At 29.3% G+C, this 18,750-nt stretch overlaps 4 protein-coding genes across 7 annotated transcripts; 3 read left to right on the top strand and 1 right to left on the bottom strand.

Annotated features, from left to right (window-relative positions):
* Positions 1 to 895: 895 nt before the first annotated feature.
* On the top strand, positions 896 to 4,424 carry LOC119684620 (putative glycine-rich cell wall structural protein 1). 2 transcript variants are annotated; one of them, XM_038098699.1, is made up of 2 exons: positions 896 to 1,043; positions 4,071 to 4,424. In XM_038098699.1, the coding sequence occupies exons 1-2, from the start codon at positions 972 to 974 to the stop codon at positions 4,212 to 4,214; spliced, it is 216 nt and encodes a 71-aa protein (XP_037954627.1). In that variant the 5' UTR covers positions 896 to 971; the 3' UTR covers positions 4,215 to 4,424. The 2 variants fall into 2 exon arrangements, with proteins under 2 accessions (XP_037954627.1, XP_037954626.1); XM_038098698.1 differs by lacking the exon at positions 896 to 1,043 and adding an exon at positions 2,661 to 3,108.
* A 974-nt stretch (positions 4,425 to 5,398) lies between these two features.
* On the bottom strand, positions 5,399 to 10,439 carry LOC119680257 (conserved oligomeric Golgi complex subunit 1-like). Of its 3 annotated transcripts, XM_038092983.1 has the most exons (6): positions 10,132 to 10,439; positions 9,382 to 10,061; positions 8,253 to 9,319; positions 7,527 to 8,180; positions 7,378 to 7,437; positions 6,004 to 6,088 (listed from the first exon to the last, which is right to left on the bottom strand). In XM_038092983.1, exons 1-5 carry the CDS (start codon positions 10,266 to 10,268, stop codon positions 7,417 to 7,419), a joined length of 2,559 nt encoding a protein of 852 aa, XP_037948911.1. In that variant the 5' UTR covers positions 10,269 to 10,439; the 3' UTR covers positions 6,004 to 6,088; positions 7,378 to 7,416. The 3 variants fall into 3 exon arrangements, with proteins under 3 accessions (XP_037948910.1, XP_037948909.1, XP_037948911.1); XM_038092982.1 differs by lacking the exon at positions 7,378 to 7,437 and having other exon boundaries at positions 5,399 to 6,085; XM_038092981.1 differs by lacking the exon at positions 7,378 to 7,437 and having other exon boundaries at positions 5,399 to 6,088; positions 10,132 to 10,438.
* A 227-nt stretch (positions 10,440 to 10,666) lies between these two features.
* On the top strand, positions 10,667 to 13,121 carry LOC119681398. The gene is made up of 9 exons (XM_038094575.1): positions 10,667 to 10,910; positions 10,972 to 11,282; positions 11,343 to 11,441; positions 12,034 to 12,093; positions 12,173 to 12,250; positions 12,327 to 12,350; positions 12,456 to 12,509; positions 12,582 to 12,617; positions 12,681 to 13,121. The coding sequence occupies exons 1-9, from the start codon at positions 10,727 to 10,729 to the stop codon at positions 12,981 to 12,983; spliced, it is 1,149 nt and encodes a 382-aa protein (XP_037950503.1). The 5' UTR covers positions 10,667 to 10,726; the 3' UTR covers positions 12,984 to 13,121.
* Positions 13,122 to 17,340: 4,219 nt separating this feature from the next.
* Positions 17,341 to 18,334, top strand: LOC119675580 (chymotrypsin-2-like). The gene is made up of 3 exons (XM_038086786.1): positions 17,341 to 17,358; positions 17,515 to 18,120; positions 18,176 to 18,334. The coding sequence occupies exons 1-3, from the start codon at positions 17,341 to 17,343 to the stop codon at positions 18,332 to 18,334; spliced, it is 783 nt and encodes a 260-aa protein (XP_037942714.1).
* Positions 18,335 to 18,750: the final 416 nt, after the last annotated feature.

The raw sequence follows: 18,750 nt of genomic DNA, 5'->3' as shown, positions 1-18,750 counted from the left end.
CAAAGCAGACCCATTTGCAGCCATTTTCCAAACTTTACTTTATTAAAAGTCTTCTAACATCGAGCGATTAGGTAACTTTTTATTACATCTAGCGTGAAGATACTTTAGCAGATATCATAATCTTTCCTCTGAAATGCTTCATCCAGTTTCGTTTTACCATTCTAACAATAAGAGGTACAAGCATCTTCAATTTCTGACCCTCTATCTCGATGATATCGTCCGACTTTACAATTGAAAGATTCGAAATCCCAATTGGAAGTTACGAAGAGCTGGAGATGAAAATCTATTGCCATTGAAATGAAATACAGCTTACTAATGAAGTTAAGGAGTGAAATGTGGCAATAGATCGACGTGAATTTTGCTTTCAAATTTAATAGCTAACTACAATGAGGCTTGCTTGATGATGTTTAGGAGAGTAGTTAGGTCGGTTCTGAAAGTTGTATACAGAACCCGTTTTGTTGACCCACGTCAACTAACAAAAAGTTAGCATCGTGATACTTTCAATAATTTTGGCTAGCGTCAAATTCATTATCTTTTGCTGAACTTAGAGAAACTGAAATATAAAAGAAATACATATAATCGCACTCACCTTTGTTAAGTTCATTCTATTTTGTTCACCAAATGAAATAAAAAGTGCAACTGTTGGCTTCCGTGGCTATTTTTATTTTGTACCACATTTTGGCGCTCATCGACATTGACCGTGAATACCAATGAGCTAATCATTAAACTGCACTTTCCTATTGCAATTCTTAGCAAATATTTAAATGTATCTCTTTGTATATATACTATATATACATATACTATAGCATATTATGTTCTCTTGTGTTGCTTGTATTTAAAAAATACTCGTAATTATGAATATTTTTGTAATATATTTTAGTTAGGTTCTTGCTTTATAGACGATAAGTACTTAAGAAGTATTCAAATAATTTTTAATTTTTATTAAAAAAGTACTCAATTTAATTATAAAAATGGGTAAAAATAAAGGAGGTGGTGGAAGTAGTGGTGGAAGCGGCGGTGGTGGTGGTGGAGGAGGAGCAAATGTAAGCAAGATTTGTGTTTTACAGTTACAGACGAAATGTTAGTAAGTCACACTTTTTGAATTGGTGGATAGGATAAAAAATACGTTATGCAATAATATAGCCTTAAAAGTATTAAACGTACTCACTTGTGGTCGGAAGCACACAAAAATTCTTGAAATTAGTGCAATATAAACGTAATATTATTGTTGTTGTAATCCATGCCTGTAATCCATGCTGAGCAAAGACATAAAGATATGATAAAACTGACGCAATTAAAAGAACAAAGTGATCGGGTACAAGAATTAAGTAAGGAGAGGGATTATTAAGAATATACACTTAGTGCAATATTTTTGTTTATTAACTGTAAAAACTGACCAGGCTATAATATTATAGTATAGAGGCCACAACCAGTATATACCAGTCTTAAACTCTTCAGCAAGTGATCTGAAGCTCCAAGTTATAAATTATTTCTATTTGTGTCATTAAATTAATTAAGGAAACCAAAGGTTAACATGAAAATTATTGTTCGGATTATCGGAAAATGATTGGATTAAAAATCAGCATATACGTATATATACGTCGTCATGATCGCAGTAGTTTTTGCAGCATTTTATTTGTTTTGATAATTAGGATAAACGAAATAGTTAAAAGGAATTTTAATGATGTAAGAATCAGTATGAAGATGAAAGTAAAATCCTAAGTGGAATCACAACGGACCTATGGCGTATCTCAATCTTAATACCTATTGTGGTTTGGATTATCATAATAATAATTATAATTATAATAAAAGTTAATATCAGTTATAAATGGAATAACAGTGGGAATTCATTGTTATTTAGGAAGAATTATTAGTGCAGCACTCGCATTGCAGTTTAATTTGAAGAACTGGATTTTAATAAGAAAAAATCTGACAAATTGATATACAGGGATAGGCGATCGAAGTGCTACCAACTTAACACAGGTATATCTGTCAAACTAATATTGCCAACTACGTGAAATTCATACGAATGATAGCTGTTTATATTGGTAACTCGCTACAACGCTAGTGCCAAGTAAGTGCCAAAACACCTAATATAATAGCAACAAATATCTCTGAGTTAAAGAAATTTATAAATATTCTTCGAAAGAAGTTTTTAGTAATAACTTTCTTGTTAATAACTCGATTTTAATAATTTTTGGATCAATTCAAATTAGAAAAAATAAACAAAATTTGGTGATATACTATGTGTAACTGCACTAATTTAAGTATTTATTTTAATATATTTTTATATTTAAGTTGAGTTGTTGAAATTGTTCTTATTCACTCTGTTTCGTGAGCTTTTTTTTTTTAATTTTTGCATTTAAAATATTTTGAAGTTTGACTTTGACTTCAAATTTCTCAAAATTGTACTACTCAACTTTTATATTTTTTTTGCTATTGATAGCTTGATTAATTCTCTATTAGATATACATATGTGCAATATGGTACCAGTTATAGATTTTCTATAAATGTATTTTTTAAAAAAAAGTCGATGTTGGTCAATTTTTATTTCCCTTCTAGTTTGAAAAATTCGCATCAGATTTCTAATTGGTGTATACCAATCGAAAGATCTTTAAAAATTCTATAACAATAATGTCTTTTTTTCAATTTATTCGTTTATATTAACATAAATATCCTTTTTTTAAACTTTTTTGTAAATAACACCCCTGTGTTTCCCAGTAAAGTTGCTAACTTGGCGCTGGTAGCTACGACAAGCTTTTGCGCCTAAGTTTTATAGAACAAAAGTTATTCGAAATGGAATTCAAACGCAATGGTGTGATTGCGTTATATTTGGCTGGAAAATCACAACCAGCTATTGTTCGTGAGCTCAAACAACTCAATGTAAATAAAATGTTTGTATATCGTACCATAAATCGTTATAATAGTACAGGCAGTGTCGCTAAACGCTACGGTGGTGGACGAAAAAAAACAGCAACATCACCGGAAATAGTACGAAAAGTAAAGGCTCGACTTAAACGAAATCCACTTCGTAGTGGTAATCAAATGGCCAAAGAACTGAAAATATCCCAACGGAGCATACGACGTATATTACAAAATGAGCTCAAGGTATACATGTATATTTATTTAACACTGTACTAATAAAAAAAATATATTTACTATATCCCAGAATGGTTTTTCTAGTTCAGTATTACAATGTTGACATTGAAGAAGCGTAATAATGCAGATGGTTGTAGAATCCTAACGATGAGTCAGACTGGAATTGAATGCATTTTCTAATTAATAAAAATCACAGTTCTTTATAATAATTCTCTTTATTGACTCGCAACTAACGTGTGCCTAATATTAAGTAGAAAAAAACCAGTCCCCAGATGTTCAGACATGATTGTCAATACACCTGCAGCTTGATGAGACTTAATTTATTAAAATTCTTAGCATAGTGACGTCCTTGTGAAAATGGTGTAAATTTTCATTACTTATTGTCAAATTGGAATACCGAAAATCAAAGTCTATTGAATTCGACAGATGATTTAATAAATTAGAAGGTTTTATTATTACATTGCCAAAAATTTTATAATTATTTTTCTAGTTATTACATTTTCTTTAGCTACCATCCTTTGGAAATTTAAAAAACACATATTATGCATAGTCTTTGTGAAGTTCCAGCTTTAACAATGCACAGAAAAAACTGATTTCATATGGAACAAATCAAGAGGTCTTCTCCAAATTTAGTTCTCGACTTTGTTCAAAAAATTTTTAAGGAGTTTGTGTAAATAAAAGTGAATTGCTTACAATAGGACTCTTCTGGCCGCAGTATTGGCTGTTGGGCGAATTCACGACAATAATCTAATTAATAATAATATTAGTTTACTATTACTTTTGATTATTCCGTTTAGTAATGTGACAGGTTATTTTGATTGTCGCCTGTGCAATGTCATTTAATCGATTTGTTTAATGATTTATATTCAACTTTTTGCATATTTCCTGCTGTTTGTCTACAGTTAAAACATTATAAAAGTTATAAAATACTTCTTTAAAATTTTTTTATTGTTAATAAATTTGTTTTGTAGAAAAAAGGCGGTGGTGCTGTTTCTGCAGATAAAGCTGGAAATAAAAATAAAGGACCTGCTGATAAGGCTGATAAATCAAGTGGCAAGAAAGGTCAAGAGCAGAAGAGTGGTGGCGGCGGTGGTAAAAAAGGTGGAAAGAAGTGATAAGAAAATTTTAAATTTGTAAAAGTTATTTAAAAATTTTGTACAAATCAATGACCTCATTACTAAAGCAAGAACCTAATCGTAGCCATAGGCTGATCCAATAGGTCATTAAAAAAGGAACACTTATAAGTTAAGAAATCAATTTGAAGTTTTAAAAATAGCAATTGTTATAAGCGATTTTTAAAAATAAAAAGAAAAATGTAAATGATTAATATTAAATTATTAATTTAATATTTAATGAAAATTGTTTAAAATGTTAAATTAAATATTTTTGACGATAAAATAAAAACAATTATAAATAATAAATAGTGTAGTTCAAGCAAGACAAAAAACTGTAAAAGTATTTATTTATAAACAATATATTGTTATTTATTGTTTTAATGACCAAATATTTTTAATAATAATTTTGTTTTTTAACGGATTAATTGGTCAATAATTAAATAATACACTTTTAAAAAAATGTTTGTTTTATAAAAGATTTTATTTGAACCTATGATTCGACTATATTCAATAGTCATCATCGGTGTACTATATAATGTTAATATAATGTAACAATATATATTTTAATATATATCACAAAGAAACAATTATACAACACATTAACATCAAAGTTCAGGATTATAAAGAAATATCGGTTCAATTAATAGCTTTTAAAAAACAAACACTTTTTAAAAAGTATATTATTTAACTATTGACCAATTAGTCCGTTAAAAAATAAAATTATATATACGATTTTATAACAATTATTACAATTTCAATACGTGGAAATTAATAAGGAAATGTATAGTTATTAGTTTAATTTATAACATAAAAATATTTCGAACACTAATTTATTATTATAAAATTTTTTATTTTAAAAACTATACAAATCGATTATATATTCATCTTGCTTCGCAAAATGAAAAAACTCACAATAATCGTAATAGAAGAACATTAACATATGGTATAATATAGACTTATTAAAATAACAATTTACAAAATTTAGATGAAAAACATTTAATATTTTTCTATTTAGTAATGTTTTTCTGTGCTAATATTAACATTATAATCTTAAATAATAAATTAATATATATTAATCATAAAAAGACAGTATGTGCATATATGTGTATTAAATTATATGTTGCTTTATTATGTTTAATGATATTGTTAAAATGATAAATAAAATTTAACTAAGATATAATACAGGTTATTTAATATAATAATCTAAATTTAATATTTACAATAAAAATTAATGCCAAGTATAACTGTCTGGATGATTGAATTCATATAAGAAAACAATATATTAACAAAATAATAATATATTAACAAAATAATGTGTTTTAAATAGGAATTTATTTATGTACTTTTGTTAACATACATTAATTAATATACTAAAAAGATTTAAATTATAGAAATAATCGAAGCTAAGTGTGTGGCAAAGTGACAAATTATAAAATATTGATTATTATACTTTGTTAACATTATCCTTGACTTTTATTGAAATAATTGTTCAGAAGTATCATACAGGAATGATATACGTTTCAAAGCCCTTTCTTATCAAGTAGTGAAAGTCTCAGGACTTTCATTTAGATAATATTGCACAGATTTCGTTTATGATACATACATAAGTGCATATGCGTAAAATTGTCATTACTTGGTTTGTTATTTCTGTCAACAGAATAACATTTATTTTGACATATATTATATTTATATATGTTTGTGTATTAAGATATTATCATTAATATTGTCGTTCAGTACAATCATATATACAGAATCGCTCATTACCGAAACCATTCCTGTGACATGGCACCGAAGAATGAAGAGGCTGAGGATTTTGCTTTAGTAGGTTCGCTTTTACGGGATGTTGTTGATTTACGAGTAGGCGTCGTCTGCTGCTGTTTATTGGATTAAAAAAGAAAGTCATTAGCAATTTATTAATAATAAAATTTATTAGTTTAAGTTAAATTTAAGAAAAAAGCAAAAACATAGTAACACAATCTTATTGCTTTACTTCATCAAAGTTACGTATAACGTAATTATTATTTAGTGCATTAATATTAATGAATGCTTAAATATACAGTAATTGTTAGAGCAAACTTTTAAAACGAGGTAGCAATCTACTGCTAAGTAAACGTTTTTAATTTTCTTATTTATTATTAGATATCCAAAGTAATAAATTAAAAAGTAATATCAAGTATGCAACAAAACCAACAGACTGCGCTAGCATCTGGTTTTTTATTTTTGGTATATAAACATTTAATTTATGCTAAATTTATAGTTTTATTAATATCAATTAAGCGCGAAAAAACTTAGTCCAATTACTGTATTTCTGGCTATTGCTAAAAAGCCTTGACAGGCATGCTCATATATTTTATAAAAATTACTCTAAGTGCTATTTTTCTAAAGTCAAATGAATATATTTTTAGGCTTTTCACTGTACACATAAGTCTTATACAATAAAAACGGAAAATGCAGTGAAAATGGAAAAACGGACAAACCTGTTGAATGGACAATTTTTCGCGAATTAAATGTTCAGCTTTTATCATTATTTGAAACAACCTAAAATTTTTGGCCGGACTCTAAACATGCACGAACTAAACTTGGCTAACAATTAGAGTTCACTCAAAAGAGTTTTTACGATAATACAATTTAATTTATTTCCAATTTTAAACATGGACTTAGGCAATAGTACTTTACTGTCTAAATTTATATTCAAGAAAGTGACTTAAAAATTTTATGATGCCTCCAAGAACTTTACTTTTGTAAAGACTTTAAAGAGCTCTATGTTCTTCGGTCTGAGCATTAATCCGTTAAATATAAATTACAATTTATTATTTTATTTGTATATTGCTTATTTATACAGTAAACTCTGCTTATTTTTAATATAATTAGGAAGTCAATATTATATTAAGCTGGATTAATTGATCCAAAAACGAATATAACATGTAAAGAAATCTACACCAATATAGTTTTACAATGCAAATTAAGTTAAAATGCGAATTTCAAGTTTAGGTAATAAAAACGGTAATTAAATACTAATATTGTAAAGGATTATTAAATTATTCAGCAAAGCGTGTACTGCATACTTATCAAATATATAAAAACAACAATATACATGCTAATATATTAAGTTTTAACTGCACTTAACTACCCATTAGCTTAACTTAGTTTATTAATACTCAACTATATCAATAGCACTCAAAGTCTAAATCGTAGCGGTAGTTTAGGAATTAAAATCCTTTAACTGGTATTTAAGAAAAAAACGTATACAAAAAAGAAATATCATTTATATAAAATACTTATTATAAATACATAAATTATGTATATACATACCTTCTCGTTTTCTAAAGCAACTAAATTTTTGTTATCCGTTATCATATTTGTATTATTCACATTTGTCACAATTGGCAAAAGTGGGAACCACACTGAAGTTGTACTGCTTGAACTTAAAATCAAAACATTTGGATCTTTCTCCTGTGTCAGTGTTAGAGTCGATGCTGTTGTTGTGTGAGCTGCGTGTGGGGTTAGCACGCCTAGCATAGATTTTAGTCTACTAACTGCACGTTTGACATTGTTTATTATTTGCTCATGGAAAAGTTCAAAATCGAATGGATCTATAATATCCTTAAAGAAGTTTTGCAAAGTGCTAAACTGTGCACATAGTTCACGTTCATCACGTGGTACTGCAAACACGTTTTGCAGAAACTTTAAATCGAAGTAGTATTGTAATGCCAACTTTTGTCCGACATGATTATCCGTGGCAACAGTAAATGTTTGGTAATGTGCTAGAATATGTGTAAGCAATTTGTGGTTGAATACACAAAGCACTTTTGGCGGTAAGGTTTGTGGCACTACATTGTTCAGAACACGTATTAAAGCGAACAAATATGTTTGTAGTGAAATTGAAGGTTGATTTGGTACATGCAATGTCGAATTTATTGTATTTTCATGTTCATCTTTTTGCTCCAAAGTAAAACTTTCCCAATTCTAGAAATATTGATAATTTTATACTGATAATTTACCATTACTATAATAAAATTGAATTATATTATCACTTACTGCGAACTCAGTTATACATAAGTCATTCGATATCCTTGTTGGTAAGTATTGACTGCATTCATTATCTAGCAAAATGCCATCCAATAATTGTTGCCAAAAATTGAAAGTTTCTTCATCCAACAACCCACACATACGTTGCCAATATTCTATATTGTTGGCCGCTATGTTACCAACCCATTGCCGCCAACTGCTTTGTTGACAGAAACAGATTTTTAAATGTGGGCATAGCTCAATAAGCGCTGAGCAAGTGCGCAGTACTAGCAATAGTTCTTTGCGTTGCCTTTGAGTTAAATTGAAGCGTTTAATTCGGGTTATAAAATCCATTAAATTTGTTTGCGCTGTTTCACGCAGAAAGTCTATTAATGCTAATTTCTCTTCTGCTCTTGTCGCCTGTTCAGCGAGTAGTACATCCATCTCAGAAACTATATTTGCCAGATGTTGGTCAAATTCAGTGCATAGTTGTATTATGACACTACTATATCCACGTGTTTTCATAAGCAATTTTTTTGTCTTTCGATCCTCGTTTAATGCTGCCTCCAAGCTTAATGGCAAATCATTTGCACTATCAGCCCATATATTAAAGTCTATTGGGGCTTCTTCCATTAAAGCATTTTGTAGCGTTTCATATGCTCTCTGCATAGCTTGCAGCCAGCTGTCATGTATTATATTACGCACCCGCTGATTAATTAATGGCACATACTTTAACTCATAAAAATCCAAGGTTTGCGTGAGCTCAAATTTTTCTGCAACATAAGAAAAATCAATATGCTTCCGACTTAGTTTCGCCTCATTTTTGATTTCCTGTATTGTACCCATTGTATTGACAAAATCAAAGAGATTCTTTAGTTGTGAATTAGCTATGCGTGATATATCTGCAAGCCAATGTTCGAATGTGAGTTGCACTTGTGATTTATCAAGTTGCAGTACTTCATATTTAGGACGAAAGTTTGCTATTATATCAGGTACCAAATAGGAAAGCTGTAAATCATTACTATCCATAAGGGCTATTGTTGGTGGAGCATTTGCATCGGTATGTTCAGAAAGTTTACTAGAGAGCAGGCCATTGTCTGTTAGCAGCCAAAAATATGCTATTAAAAGTGAATAAATTTTATGATTTCACAATACTTACCCATAAAACATGTGCGTATGAGTTCTATGCTATTATTTAATATTTTCAAACTAGCTAATATACGTGCTCTTACACGTCTGTTGTGTACATCTACGTTTGATCCGTCACTCAAACAATTTAAATAAGCTGCACAACGTAGTTGTAAAAATATTTTAAATACTCCATTTAAATTATTTTTTTCCAATAACAATAAACTTAGCAAACACTCGACGGCAACTTCAGCACTTAATTCTTCACGTTCCAACATATTTATAACGTTGTTTTTTATGGTAACGTGGAATGGTTTAAGTATTTCCCACTGTTTCTTCGCTATTGGGAATTGTTTCATTAATGTGTTGTGAACGTCCAGTTGAAGACCAGTGCTTATATGCCGACTAAACACGAATAACTCTGTAGCTGTGTAAAATCGTTCATCATCAATATGTGACCATATCAGTTCAGGCAATGATGTTAATAAGTTTATTTGCACCATTGTACTGAAATAATTGTTAAGTTGTTTGTTAGTGTTGCGATTTTGTAGCAAATCCGATGTATCGCTTGTTTGGAAGCCTATTAGTTGCTGTTCATTAAGTTTTTGACAATTTTCCGAAATACCAATCACTTGCTGTATAAGCTTGCAAGAGGAATCCTGCATAGAGGTAATTGTGTCCGCTGCTTTAAGAAGATCTCTGTAGCTCTCACTGTTTACAAATATAAGTATATTTATATTAATTACTGCCTTACTTATAAAACTATTACATTGACACTCACCCAACCATAGTACGTAATTCCTCGCGTTTACTTTCAATCACAGTTTGTATCCTTCTATGGACAATTTCTATATCTGGTATACTGTGTTGTTCGAAAAGTGTGTCCACATTTAAATCCGTTAAATTTACATTAGCCATGTTAACTACTATTTTATAAACCACAATGAAAATCACAAAACACAAAATCGGCAAAGTTTGTTTAGACACGTATTTGACAGTCAGCTGTATGGCAAGTGGCCACGAAGATGTGAATGAACTGGCAATGGAGAGGTATGATTTGGCATTTAGACTGCCAAATCAAACTATTTCAAATCTGACAGTTACAAATAAAATACTAGCAGCAGTAAACTATATCGATGAAAAAAATAATATATATATAAGATAATATAATACTTATCAAATAGTTTAACTTTTTTAGAATTTCAATATAATTTGCAACGTGCATAAAAATTATTGAATAGAAAAAACATAGTTTGCCTGCCATATATTAAAAACTAAAAATAATATTTATTTTAATTGTTTTTGTTAGCAAAAATTTTAAACAATTAAAGACTCAATTAACTACTTTTAGAAATTGTTTTATTAAGGCAATCACAATGAATTATCTTATCACACGTGGCAGAGTACGTGGTCAAGTCATTGATGTACCCGATGGATTACCGGAATTGTTGTCTGATATAACGCGCGAAGTCTTACGCTGTCAACCGACTACAGAATGTCTCTGTCAATTTATAATTGATTATTTAACGTCTGTTATCCGAACACGTGAAAAGGCGCACAGTAAGTTACAATTCTATATATTATTCTATTAGCTTCATTAAAAAAACCTTTATATTTACAGTTGCAAAAGCTATTATTGACCGTGCTTTACGTGAGGTCGATGAAATAATTGGCGATTTGTGCATTTGTGATATACCGGAAGATAAAGGTGAGAAGTTGTGTTTAGCAATGGAGGATTGTTTCAAACGTTTCCTTGAAAAACAACGCTGTGAAAGAGGTCGAGAACGTGATGTGATTAAGTTTTATGACGATGATATGTTAGATGAGTTGATACGTCGTTGTAGATTTTCGGATGAGGAACTTAAGATATCACGACCTGTTATCGAAGATGCTTATAATCGTTTCGTGCAAGCGTATTTGAACGCATCAAAGGTGAGACTTGAACGTCATCTGTATTTAAATTGTATTTGAAATTTGTGCTTCTTTAATCAGAGTGCAGATGGATCTGACTTGTTATATCAATACTTTATGGCACGTGAAATAAAGCGCAGAGAAGAACTAAAGAGAGAAAAGGCCGCAATCGCTATACAGGTAATTTAAAAACAATATTTTCCAATTAGGCTTAGGACTCTAATCCAGTATCCTCAGTTTATGCTGAAATTCAATTTCCTGATATAATAAATAGAATATAAAAGCAATTATTGAAACTAACATTTTTGAAAATTTTGAACTGAGTTTAAGAAATTTTAGCGACATACATGCGGTTCTAGTACATATTTCTTTTTTGCAATTAATCTGATTCAGGTTTGGATAGTCTGATATACAATGTTTTTATAGTTTATGTAGTTTTTATGGTAACTATAGTCCATATATTTTTGCAATGTACAAATATAACATAATTGCAAATCTTTAATCGTATTGATTTAAAATGTGGGAATTGTTGTTTACGAATTATAGTTTTGGTTCTTATGGTTTACATAAATCTGGGACCTGTAGTTTTTTTTTTGAAAGACCATATAGTTTTTTGAGCATTGTCTTAAGATTTTTGCTCTGTAATAATACTGATCGTACAGAGATCTTAAGAGATCTAATTTTTTTAAGCATCAACAGTAAACTTTGTTTTATTATTATTAATATTATTATCTATATTATAAATAGTGCCTTTTTTTATCAATTTTGGTAGGCCACATATCGAGGTTACAGGGTGCGCAAACAAATAAAAGAAGAGTTATTATTACTTCAGGTAAGTTGATACGTTTTAATTTTTATATTATCATAATAAAAATTTTATAAACTTATGTTCAATCAAAATGCATTTTTAGCGTCAAAAAGAAAGAGAGGAACAAGAAGCAGCTGCTAAAATCATACAAAGATTTTATCGTAGAAAATTCGGAAGACCAGTAAGTCAGAACTATTATACTCGTATTAAGTATTAATTTTTTTCTAATAAATTCATTCATACATTTCATTTTATAGGATTATGAACCTGAGGAAATGGAGGTATTAATATTGTACTTTTCGTATATATAATTGCTGGAAAATATGAATTTACTCATTCTTATTATGTAAACTGTTTTTAATTAATGTGTGCTAATTAATTTTCAGATGGAATCATCAATTATTTGCACGCCTTCTTCAGAAGTATCTTTAGGCACCAAGGTACATAACATAATAAACTATATACTCCATATTTCAATATATAAAAATACTCATTATTGTTATATATTTTAGTTTGCTACGGTGCCAGTGACACCTCCAGAGTTGAAGGTATTTGTTATGTCTATAAGTAAATTTTAATTTGATATTTTTAATATATTTAATATAAATTAGGAAGGAGAGGAAGAACAGTTAGAAGACAAAGAGAAAACGGAACCAGAAGAAGAAAAGCCTGAATCTGAAATTATGCCATCACGTATTGGTGAAGTGAAAGACGAATTTGAAGAAAATAAGGCACAATTCCAACAAGAGCTACAAGCCCAAGCTCCTGAACCTATTGAAGAAAATGAGAATGTTAACGATGCACAACCTGTTGAGGTAATCGAAGAACCTCCAGCCGCAGAAGTTGCCGCTGGCGAACCTCCTGCCGCCCAGGAAGAAGCTCCTGCTGCACCAGACGCTCCTGCCCCAGAATAATAAGATTGAGCAATTAATAATGAGCAATGGAAATGCAGAATTTTTTAAAACACCTATTTTTATTGGTTAATATTAAATGAATATATTTAATATATAATTTTTGCTATAATTCGGAATAAAAACTGAGTTGAAATTTAATGTGGATTTTTGAAGTTATTGGATTTAAATATTTGTACCCTTTCTTAAATTTTTTTTTCATAGAATACATTTCGGTTATTTTATTTTTATATATTTTAAAATATTTTATATGCGAGTAGGAGTACTCAAACCCAAACGCACATTCCACTCATAAAAAACTTCTTATTTTATGAACCGTAATATTAAATGTGCGGAATCATGGAGCGCAACGTATTTAAGTGACGTGGGGGTGGCAAATAGACAGAACTTTTTATAGTAAGTCCTGTCAAATACTGCACTATTTACATGATTACGCTTACATTTAGTTTTTTAAATAAATTTTTTTTTAAGATTATTTTTTTATTTTTTTTTAAATAATGCTATAAAGCTTAATTTTTTTTGTTATTTAATTCTATATCAGATATTTAATTAAAATAAATTATAGATTTATAGATTTTTATTTTTTTTAATTGTAACTAATTGCGTTAATGGTTGCCCATTCAAGATCTTTTTCACATACATTAGTACATTTCATACATTAGTAGTATTTAAACTTAGCTCTATAATTCTATAACTCGGTAACGTTGTTAATTCACATAAACAAATATACAGCTTTATCATTTACTGAGTTAACGAGTAGGTATGTATATTTGAATACTCTTATTAAGTCACTTTAAAATTGGGCAACTTTTGTAAAAGACGAAATTTAAAAGGACAACACAACACAGTTACATGGTTGTTTCAGCCAGGATTTCATAGATTGAAGGTAGTATCTACTTAATAATATTTTTTATCGTGAAAGGGGGCGTGCTTGGAATAGATCATCATATATTTAATAATATGATGGTACTTTAAATAGAGAATTCTTCCATGGCTGGTTGTAGAAGCACCGATTTCAATGAAGTAGTTTTTAAATATTCCTCAATTGATTAATGATAAACTAAGTTATCACACTTATTTAAGAAATTATCTTCAATATGTAATTGAATCATCAAAAACGTACGTCTTTGACTTTTTCAAACCATCTGAAATAAAAGTAAAAATATGTAGTGCAACTGGGCCACTTAAGTATTATAGTACAGTGAGCTATATAGTAGTGTTTGGTGAAAACAGTAGGACAACGGGAATGTTGTCATTATTCATAGTATATCTTCCCTGTCTGGAGCCCTTAAACATTTTATAAATATCATTTAAAAATTGAAAAAACTAAGAGACCTTTCTATATCACTATATAGTGTACAGTTGCTTCAAATTTGTGAGCAAATATTTTTTGAATTTATTGTTTTTAATGCTAACAAATACAACTCTGAAAATGATCAACCTCGGGTTTTTTTTTATTAAAATTGTTTATAATAATTTTTATTATCGACCGACTTCAAGTGCTTCAGAAAAGAGAGTGAAGCAAGTATCATGCTATAATAAAATTTTTTTAAATTTAAATATTAATTATTGAGAAATAAATCCGAGTTGAATGAAGAGGGATTATGAGGATTCTGTACGATAATATATAGTTGCAAAACGGTGGATAGCTGACTTGAAACATGGTCATACTAAATTTTTATATTAAGACTGTTGTGGATGGCCTACAACTGTCACCGCCGATAAAAACCTCAAAAAAGAGAAGAGCATAAATTAATTCAAAATGGCAAATGTTGTTGATGCTGTAGATGTTTAGCTTAATAGCATTTAGAAAATATTGTATAAAGATTTGGACATAAAAATCCTTTCGCGCGTTGATACCTTATTTGTTGATAATGGACCAAATATGTAATTTTTGCAGTTTTTCTGTGTTTTTAGCGGAGAATGTTAAAGCTTAAGTTTTTGAGATGACAAGGTTTTGTTGCTATTTTGTTTACTTGAAAATTGCTTCGATATAGGTGGAAAATCAATTTTTAAGACAGAAAAATTTAAGTTCATCTACACAATGATTTGATTTAAAACGAATATTTTTCTTTATATAAAAACCTTTCGAAGATCCTGTGTGTTTAGTTAGCTGTAAATAAATTTCTAAACAATTTCGAGTTAGTAAAATAAAGAATAAAATGAGTTATGACATATGATCTAGAAGCTTATCTATTACCAAAACTTCATAACTTTGTTTTAAAATTAGTTGATACTTCTAAGTGCTGTATATGAGAGGTGTTGAAGAGTTATTGCATCATATTATATTTAGAAATTATTATTTCTAAAGGTACTCAATAACCGATTAACCTCCGCATCTATCGTACATTGCTTAATAAAACATGGGTGTTTGTTGATCGAATATCAATTGATGTAGTAGTCTCTTCAGGAACAAAGATTTATTTTTGTTTTTCTACCACTAATGCAAAAACATAAAAATGTTCGATCTGTGACTTCCAGAAGTCAGTTCTAATATACGTTATTGTACATATGAGAGTATTAGGGATGAGGGAATATATGTTTCAGTTCCGATTCAAAAGAGCAGATTATTTCCTTATAATAGACTGCAGTTAACATAATAACGGAGTGTGTTAGATCCGAAAACATATACAAGATTTTTTAGCGATACTGGCTTTTTATGATAAACTAAGAAATGCAGGACTATTCCATTTTCATGAATAAATGGGTAACGGCCCACAGCTGTAAACTTTTGGTTTAAAAAAAAAGTTATTAAAATTATAATTGTCTATGTTTTTTTATTGAATGGGCGAAACATGGTTAGTTGTCCATAGGCACCGAATTTCTTTTATGTGTTTAGTACAGGCACGTGTGTAAGCATCTCACCAAAATGAATCGAAGGATTATATTTATACTTATGTATATCTATCATTAATGCTATTATTACTGTTTGTTAAGATGAATTTTTTCTTTTAATTAAAATTAAAATTTTTCACCAAAAAAGTTAGTTATATGATTGACACGAGATTAAGATATTATTGATACTTAAGTATATCCACATCCATGTAGTTACATCTTGTTAAGTTAACATACTGGTTTGTCAAACTTTTCGATAAAACGGGTTATGACTAACTGACTCTTCTTCTTCATAGGAAAAAATATTATGATAATTATGCTATTAAAAGCTCTTATATGCTTTCTAATAGCACTTTTTAATGAAGAATTCTTGATCATTTTATCTATATAAGTGTAACATGAGTTGACTGTAATGTTGTAAAATAATATATAATATTAATATAATATGTGACAATGGATGTTGGAATCAATGAAACAATAGTTTACGGACATCACAGATATTGAAAAGCATCAGTAAGACTTGGAAAGCGTAAATGCTTTACTAATTTCATTAAAAAATAGTGAATGCTATTCCGTTATATATGTATGTTTTACACTTTTTGCCTAAATCCGAAAAAAATGATACTTTGTTTATAACAGATATTCAAATTGACTTCGTAGACTATCTTTATTGGTATTTTTTTTTTTATTTATTTAACAAAAGTCAAAAGATTAAAAGTCAGATCAGAGACTTGTGAGATTATGTTATATATATCAAAATATTAAATGACAACTAATATTGTTCTCTGTCAAATTGAAAATGCTATTGTTATACGAGTTTAAGTATGTACTACAATTAATTTAACGATTAATTTTGACCAATGATCTGGGAAATGGTGCCAAACCTTTAGTGTTAGTTGTTGACCATCTGGGGCATCGATTATATATTTCATTCTAGATTTTTCTAGCTTTGCTAATGTTACAACTTAGCTAAATATGTTAATATAAATAATATAGTATATAGTATAATTCTTAACATAATTTATGAATTGGAGAGCTATATTTCTTTGAAGGTGGACTACTGTAATAAATTTATTTACTATATGTTATTTGTTCCATTATAGTATAATATATAGTACATCATTATATATTATATGGTAGAATATAAGTTATAGTATAGGGTATTTACAGCACATAATATACTCGATTTTAATTGAGTACCAGTCAAACGTTCCAGTTTACAGACTTAAAATGAATTCAGTACATTTAAACTTTGACCAGCATAACTGAGTGTGACATTTATTATTTCAAGATCAAATTGAAATGTTGATTGGATATACATAATTTAAGAGTTTATCTATGCAAATCATTTATGCAGAATTAACGCGTTAGCTTCAACCTTTAATCTAACATATAAATAGCTTATAATAAATTAGTTCAATTATTATTACGGATAACAATTAAGAATAAATTGAACAAAAAATGCGGAAAATTAATATTATTGCTAAATATAGTATTTTACTCATAAACTTAATAAATTTAGTAAATGGTTATCAAAGAATCGGTAATAATATGAACACCCAAAGACAAAATTTCGAATTGTTGCAATTAATATTCTAATATTAATTAATAATTAGATAATTAGAATAATTTATTTTTTTATTTTAGCAACAAAAATGTTTTAATAATTTTATATTTTCTTTTAGTTCATCCGTATAAGTTAATTTATGGACAAAATACAACACAACGGATTGTGGGTGGAGTAGATATACCAAGAGGCACTTACGTACCGTACCAGGTTTCATTACAATACCGTGATAGAAGTAACGAGTTTCACCATTACTGTGGTGGTTCTGTTCTAACGGCGAAACATATCTTAACTGCTGCACATTGTTGTCTTGGCTTGAACCCTAAACGTATCTCTGTTTTAGCAGGGGTAAGAGACTTAAGAGATAAGACTGGGCAACGGGTACAGGTTGTGTCATACGATATACATGAGGATTATCAAGAGTTGTTCACAGCAGATATTGCAATACTACGTTTGGATTCGCCACTTCAACTGGATGGTGTAGCAGTTGCACCAATTAGTTTGAGTGGTACAAGTAAAATTGGTGGTGGTGTTCGAGCCACACTCACAGGTTGGGGATTACGTTTACCCGTACCTTTTCCGTTTTTACCATCTCATTTGGAAAATATTAACTATCCTACCACACTACAAACTATGAACTACAGCACTGTTTCAAACAGAGATTGCGAAAATAGTGGTATTCAGTTAACTCCTGCTGAAATATGTGCCAAAGGTTATTTCCTCAGAGGCGCCTGTTCCGTAAGTTTTTTTACATATTCTGTAAACATTTTTTAATGTATTTAATATTTTTAAGGGTGATTCTGGTGGTCCTTTGGTTATACATACTCCAAACGGCTTACGTCAAGTTGGAATAGTTTCTTATGGCTTAATTATTTGTGGAGTTTTTGATGTGCCTGATGTGTATACTAGAGTGTCAGCATTTCAAAATTGGATAACAAATCGTATAAAGTAGATCGCTGATGATTTGAAATTGTCAATTAATTATAAAAAAATTTTTTGAAAACGTATTAACTATTATTTTATTTAATAACTGCTGCAAAAACCCTTATTCTTCCGTAACATAATATTACAATATTCCATGTAGATTTTTGCTTCATATAGAAATCTGATACACTCTAAACAGATATTGTTTATACTTTCTTGTAATCCCACAATAACTAACTTTAGACCCGAACAAATCAACTACTATGCTTAGTACAGGTTGGGATTGGTTTTTTCATAACTTATATTGAGACATAACAACGCCACTTAAGTGATGAAGTCTTTTTCTGTAAAGAACTGAGCTATCGCTGACCATTTTATTAAACCATAGTCATAAGCTCGAAGAGCCTTGACTTATTTAAGTGATAGAATAAGTTGCAGTGACTT

The sequence above is a fragment of the Teleopsis dalmanni genome, chromosome 2, assembly GCF_002237135.1.
Source record: "Teleopsis dalmanni isolate 2A chromosome 2, ASM223713v2, whole genome shotgun sequence".
Classification (NCBI taxonomy): Eukaryota; Metazoa; Arthropoda; class Insecta; order Diptera; family Diopsidae; genus Teleopsis; species Teleopsis dalmanni.
Note: the sequence above shows the minus strand (reverse complement) of the source record. Positions and strands in the feature narration are given on the sequence as shown.